The sequence below is a fragment of the Trachemys scripta genome, chromosome 16, assembly GCF_013100865.1.
Source record: "Trachemys scripta elegans isolate TJP31775 chromosome 16, CAS_Tse_1.0, whole genome shotgun sequence".
Lineage (NCBI taxonomy): Eukaryota > Metazoa > Chordata > Testudines > Emydidae > Trachemys > Trachemys scripta.
Genome location: NC_048313.1, coordinates 13,069,044 through 13,075,100, shown reverse-complemented (window position 1 = coordinate 13,075,100; position 6,057 = coordinate 13,069,044). Strand labels below are relative to the sequence as shown.

Sequence of the window (6,057 nt, the reverse complement as noted above, 5' to 3'; positions counted from 1 at the left end):
GCCCCCCCCCAGCACCTCCACACTGCTCCCCACGGTGCCCCCTGCTGGAAGAGGCAGGGAGCTCCCCCCCACCCCGCTCACCTTTCTCCCCCACCTCAGCCTGCACCCACGCCGCGGCCCGCCGGATGCTCTCGCTGCTGGTCACGTCGAGCAGGGTGGCCCGCAGGCCGGCCGAGCTGGTGCGCTGCAGGTTGTCGGCTCCCTTCTGGGTCAGGCAGCCGGCCAGCACCCGGAAGCCCTTCCTGTCCAGCCGCTTGGCCAGCATGTGCCCGAAGCCCGAGTCGCAGCCCGTGATGAAGACGTGCTTGTCCTGGACACTGGCCAGGGTCTGGCGGTCCCGCAGGTACCAGCCCAGCGCCCACACCAGGGCCACCAGGCCCACGTAGAGCCACATGGCTGGCACCTGCGCCAAACACACCAGCCTCAGAGTCAGAGGAGAGGGGGTCGTGCAAGGAACCCAGGCGTCCTGGGTCCCCCACCCCGTCCCCCTCCCACCCGCTTCCCTCCCGGAGTAATTCACAGTGTTTGCGGCAGGGGGAGGAGGGTGCCCTGAGCAGGGGGTTTGGTCCCCAGGCTCCAGCCCACTGGCTTCGGGCAGGTGCCGGGTCGGTGGGTGGCCGTGGCCTGGGCAGGCACTTACCACTTGGCAACTCCGTGGCACAGGGAGACCCCCCACCCCCTCGCTCTGTGCAGCCGCCCTCCCGGGGGGGGGCAAGAGCCCCCTACAGCCACGGCTCCCCCTTACCCCCCACGGCCGGTCTCCGCGACAACCTGCCCGAAGTAGGCCATGGGCCTCGGCTGGGCGTGCTGCGGATTAGCCGGGATCAGCGCGTCAGAGGCTCCCATGGGGAGGGGCCGGGGGCACTGGGGATGGGGCTTCTTCCCTGTTACAGAGATGGAGAAACTGAGGCACAGAGCAGGGTGCCCCCCGGTTGGTGCCACATGCCCCCGGGCTCGGGGCAGGGAGCCGGGCAGAGCAAACCCGGCCGCTGGCCCCTGCAGTCACGAGGGGAGAGCTCAGTCCCCCCCCGGGCACTCTAAGCCCCCTGGGGCTCGGGGGGGGGGGAGAGCTTCCTGTCTTACCTGCTAATCCCCCTGGCCGGGGGTGTCGGTGCCTGGCCCCCTGCGTCGCCTGCTCCCCCCCTGGATGGGGTGAGTGGAGCCATCCAGTTCGCCCACTCGAGCCCCCAAACAACCCTGCCTTGAGCGGGGGCCCTGGACGTGGAGGCAGGGGGGGGGGGAGGGGCACACTGAGTCACGGGGGGGCGACCCAGCGCCCCCCCCAAGAACCAGGGTTCTACCGAGGGGCTCCCGGCAGTGGCTGGCAGGAAGGGGGGAAGGTGGGGCCCGTTCCCTGGCCCCGGCGGCAGAGCTGGGCCGGCTGCCCAGTGCCCCGTGGCTGGGGGGGGGGACGGGCATTACCAAGGGGGATTAGACCCGTGCTCCTGAATCCCCTGAACAGCGAGAGGCCCGGCCAGGGAGGAGGTTTCATACCCTCGAAGGAGCTGGGCGCGAGGGCCCCCGGGGGCTGGCTCAGGTGGGGCTGGGCCAGTCTGTGCCCCTCCATTGCATTCTCCCTGGGGGAGGGGAGGGCGCCTGGGATGGAGGCTGGGGCTGGAGCCTGGGGACCACCCCAGGGTCTGTCTGGTAGGCCCAGTCCTGCCCCCTCACAGCAAGTGCTGGTGCCAGCGTTGGAAGGGTTAACGGAGGGGCGGGCTGCCCTTGCCCAGGGGCCCAGCTGGCCTGAGACCTGTCGACAGGGTCGTGCCCCCGGCCTGCGGGCGCCTTGAGAGGGCCACACGGGTGCCCTGGCTCCACGCCAGCCCTGGCACCGGCCACAGGCAGCGGGATGCAGGAACGGCTGGACCACTGCTCCGGGCGGGCACAGCAGGGCTACGCTCTGGGGCTGGGCCGGGGGGGAGCTGCCTGCCTCTCGGCACAGCCCCCGAGGGTCCCCCAGACAGCAGCAAAATGCCCTTCCTCAGCAGCTGCCAAAGGTGGGCAGGCGCTTTGTGTTTCAGGTGGGTAAACTGAGGCACATAGCAGGGGAGGGGCTGACCCACGGACCTAGCGCAGGGCTGGGAATGGAACCCAGGCGTCCTGACGCCGCATCTGGGCTTTCAGCCCACACGCGGTGAGTCTCCAAGAGCAGCCCTGCTAGTGCCCCCCAGCCCGGCCCCATGCAGCCTCGCCACGCCAGGGCAGCTGGGGCGACCCACAGGTATGGGGGGGGGGTCAGTGGCTGAGCCGCTCGCCCCGTCCGTGACCCTTGCTGCACCAGCCACCAGCTCTGCCCCCTACGCCCCTCACCCCCGACACGCCTGGCATCACCCCTGCAGCTGGGCCCTGATCCAGCTGCCACCCCCCGGCCCATACCCCCTGCGTGCCTTCGTCCCACATACCTTCCTGCTGTTCAGACCAGCGCTGGGGCCGGGGCTGGGTCCTGCTGCCCGGGGCTCAGTCACACAAGTTCTGCTCCAGCCAAAGTCCAGGGAAGAGCCGATTGCCCCCCGCCCCCGCATGGGGCGGGCCCTGCCAGCCCGGCGCTAAGCCCTGCCAGCACCACGCCAGGAGGAGCTGGGCACAGCGGGCGGTGCCAAGGAGGGGGGCAGGGCCGGCTCTGCAGCAATGGGGCCCTGCACCCACGTAGCGAGCGCACCCCCGGGAGCCCCAAGCCCCCAGCGATGGTCAGGGGCACGCGCCCCACAGCCTGGCAGCGAGGGGTAACGGGGGCTCTGGAGGGGACCGGGGCAGCCGGGCCAAGCCAAGGGAGCACGACAGAAGGGGTGAGGGCAGGGGAGGGGGCGGGGGCAGGAGACGCCAGGAACCTGCCATGTTGGACCCACTGAGCCGCACAATGTTGGGGGGTCTGTGAAGTCACCCTGCTTGCGGTGCATGACTGCTCTGTGCCTCAGTTTCCCCAGCTGTAGGATGGGTGCCCCAGGGTTAATTCCCTCATGGCATTTGGGGGGTGGGGGGGAACCAGGCTCCCTGCCCCTCCCCCCCATGCATGGTGACATCAAAGAGACACCAGGACACGCTCGGCAGGCCGGGGCCATGGGGCCGGCCTGGGCAGGGGAGGGGGTGGGAAAGAGGCCCCCCACTGCCCTGCACGGAGCAGGGACCCCCCCCCGGGCCCCAGGCCTGGCCCAGCTGGGGGGGCATCCGAGCGGGGAGCATGTGCTGAGCATGGGGGTGGGGCAGGATTAGCCGGCGCCCGGGTCACACGGCTCCTTTGTCCGGGACTCAGAGGCGGATTTAAGTGCAAAAGAGGATTTGGGGGTGGGGTGGGGAGGGGGGAGCCCTGATCCGACATTAACTCCCCCTCCCCCACGGGGCACGGTACAGCCTGCACTCCTGCCCCCCCACAGCGCCCCCTGCTGGGAGCCCCCCCAGCCTGCGCTCCTGCTCCGCCCCTCGCAGCGCCCCCTGCTGAGCTCCCCCCCCCCGACCAGCACCCTGCCCTGCCCCCCACAGCGCCCCCTGCTGGGAGCCCCCCAGCCAGCGCTCCTGCCCCGCCCCCCACAGCACCCCCTGCTGGGAGAGGCTGGGTTCCCCTTACCGCCCAGCTCCCCCCTTACAGAGGCTCTGACACACATCCTGCTCCGGTTTAACTGATGCATTTTATTCCAGTCCCCAGCAAAGCCCCCCCCACCCCAGCCAGTGCTCCTGCCCTGCCCCCCACAGTGCCCCCTGCAGCACTGCGCTGGGGGGGCGACGGGATCTCCCCCCTCCCCGACCCAGCCGCCCTCTGCGACCTGCAGGCCAGTGAGAGGCTCAGGTGGCACCAGGGCCTACACCCAACGGCTCCCCCCTGGGGCAGGGCTCCAGACGGGCCAGCAGCCCCCAGGGCCAGAGCAAAGTGCCTGCGGCCGGGGTTCCCAACACCCCCGCTGGCTGGCAGGACGGTGCCCGTCCCCCGGGCAGGGACACAGGCAATGCAGGACGGGTCGTTTCTTCCTTGCTCCCTCTGCCCAGCCGAGGGGGCAAACCGCTGGGCCGTTCCCACTGGGCGGGTGCCAGGCGAGGTGCAGCCGGGGCCAGCGGGGGGGGGGGGGTTTCTGAGCCCGGCAGCCAGGGGTGCGGGGGCTCCAGCCGGGCGGGGGCTCAGGAGCCGGAGGGCTGCAGCTGCCCCTTGTAGACGTACTCCAGGGCGGTGGCGATGGTCCGCATGTCCAGCTCGATGCTGCGCGCCCAGTTCTCCACGTCGCCAATCTCCTGTCGGGCAGAGGAGACCTCAGGGCCCAGCCTGCGGGGCTGGGCAACGCCTCGGGCACCCTACACCACCCTGCCTGGGAGGGCCGGCTCCAGGCACCAGCTTAACAAGCAGGTGCTTGGGGCGGCCAAGGGAGAGGGGCGGCACCTGGGCAATTCGGGGGCGGCAGGTCCCTCACTTCCTCTAGGAGCGAAGGACCTGCCGCCGAACTGCCGCCGCCGATCGCGGCTGTTTTGTTGTTTTTTTTGCTTGGGGCGGCAGAAATGCTGGAGCCGGCCCTGGCCCCGGCCCCGGCCCATGGGGTCCACGTGCCAGGGCTGCCTGTGCCCAGGCGCAGTTCTCCCCTCTGGCCAGCAGGTGGCGCCCTTCCCCCGTTCAGCACCGTGCACAGGAGCTGAGTGACCAGCAGGGGGAGCTACCCGGGGGTCCCCCCGCAGCCCTGCCGGTGCCCCTCACTCCCGACCCGCAGCCCCCCAGCCCTGCCGGTGCCCCCCCCTCCCGACCCGCAGCCCCCCCGCCCTGCCGGTGCCCCTCGCTCCCGACCCGCAGCCCCCCGCCCTGCCGGTGCCCCCCACTCCCGACCCGCAGCCCCTGCTAGCCCAGCCCTGGGCTCCCCCCTTCCCCAGCTCTGCTGGTGCCCCTCACTCCCGCCCCGCAGCCCCTGCTAGCCCAGCTGAGCGCCTCCTGAGCACACAATGCCCGTCGTGCTGAACCATCCATTCCTTGCACCCGGGGAGCTGACGCTGCTCCACACGTTGCACCCGTGCCCAGTGGTGCAGGGCCCCGGAGCCAGCGTGGGTAGGACCTGGCCCCCAGCGGCGTGAAGCCAAGCAGCCACTCCGCGGTGGCAGGGAACACTCCCGGCATGTCGGTATGTCCGGCGCCGAGGCTGCAGGTGGGCGAGGCCGGGGAGGGGGTGCTGGGCACAAGGCCATGCCAGCCCCGCTGGGTGGGCGAAGGGGAGGAGTCGGGCGCCAGCGGGGGGGGGGGGGTCGCGTCGGGCGGCTCTGATTGTGCGGTGACAACGCCATCCCCCACGCCCGGCGGGCACAATGCCGGCTTTGAGGGCTCAGGCCAAGCCAGGCTCAATGGGCCGATTCTCTGCCCTGGAGCTAGTGCTGTGGGGAGGCCGGAGGGAGAGCAAACAGCTCTGATCTGGCAGCGGCGGGAGAGGGCGGCGGTGGTGCCAATGCCAGCGTGATGTTGGCACAGGCAGAAGGCCAAGGCCCTGGGGGGGGGGCAGGCCGGAGTCAACAGAAGCTGGCACCAACCAGCTGCCTCCCCCAGCACGGTGCCACCCCCCTGCTCCACACCATCCCCACCCCCAACGGCCGAGCGCCCCAGGGAAATCAGAGCCCCCTCCCGCCAGCTGACCAGAGACCCTCTGGGGGCCCTTTCCCAGCCCTGGGCTGGAGGCGGGAGGGCACCTGGGCGAGGGGGGTTTCTCTGCCCTTGGGGCAGGGCGGGGGGCAGCTGGGCAGGAGATCCGCCCCCCAAGGGCGTCCCGGGGCGCACTGACCTTGAGCGCCTGGTTGAAGTTCTCCACCATGTTGATCCACTGGCCCGTCTGCTTGGCGAACTGGGCAGCTTGGATCTGCAGCGTCTTCACCTCATGGTCCAACTTTCTCTGGTTCACATAGGCCTGGGCCACCCTGGGCAGGGCAGGAGAGAGGGGGGATCAGCCAGGCCCCGGGAACTGCCCCCTCTCCCCCACCGCCCGGGGACATACATCCCGCCCCCCGTATCGCCCCCCGCCGGCCGCCCCGCCCGGGGACATACATCCTGCCCCCCGTATCGCCCCCCGCCGGCTGCCCCACCTAGGGACAGACACCCCGCCCCCC

The 6,057-nt window shown here is 71.3% G+C and overlaps 2 protein-coding genes across 2 annotated transcripts in view; both read right to left on the bottom strand.

The window, feature by feature from the left end:
- The window catches only part of RDH5 (retinol dehydrogenase 5), a 4,645-nt gene extending 2,070 nt beyond the window's left edge, over positions 1-2,575 (bottom strand). Inside the window, exons 1-2 of the mRNA XM_034792333.1 lie at positions 2,403-2,575; positions 82-403 (exon numbers count right to left, since the gene is read on the bottom strand). Of these exons, the coding sequence (XP_034648224.1) occupies positions 82-403; positions 2,403-2,522 (442 nt within the window). The 5' untranslated portion in view covers positions 2,523-2,575. The remainder of the gene's footprint in view (positions 1-81; positions 404-2,402) is intronic.
- A 1,068-nt stretch (positions 2,576-3,643) lies between these two features.
- BLOC1S1 (biogenesis of lysosomal organelles complex 1 subunit 1) lies at positions 3,644-5,894 on the bottom strand (the record flags this gene model as incomplete). Its single annotated transcript, XM_034792788.1, has 2 exons — positions 3,644-4,218; positions 5,736-5,894. Coding segments are annotated over 2 exons (270 nt in total), but the record flags the coding sequence as incomplete, so codon positions are not given.
- Between the last annotated feature and the right edge of the window lie 163 nt (positions 5,895-6,057).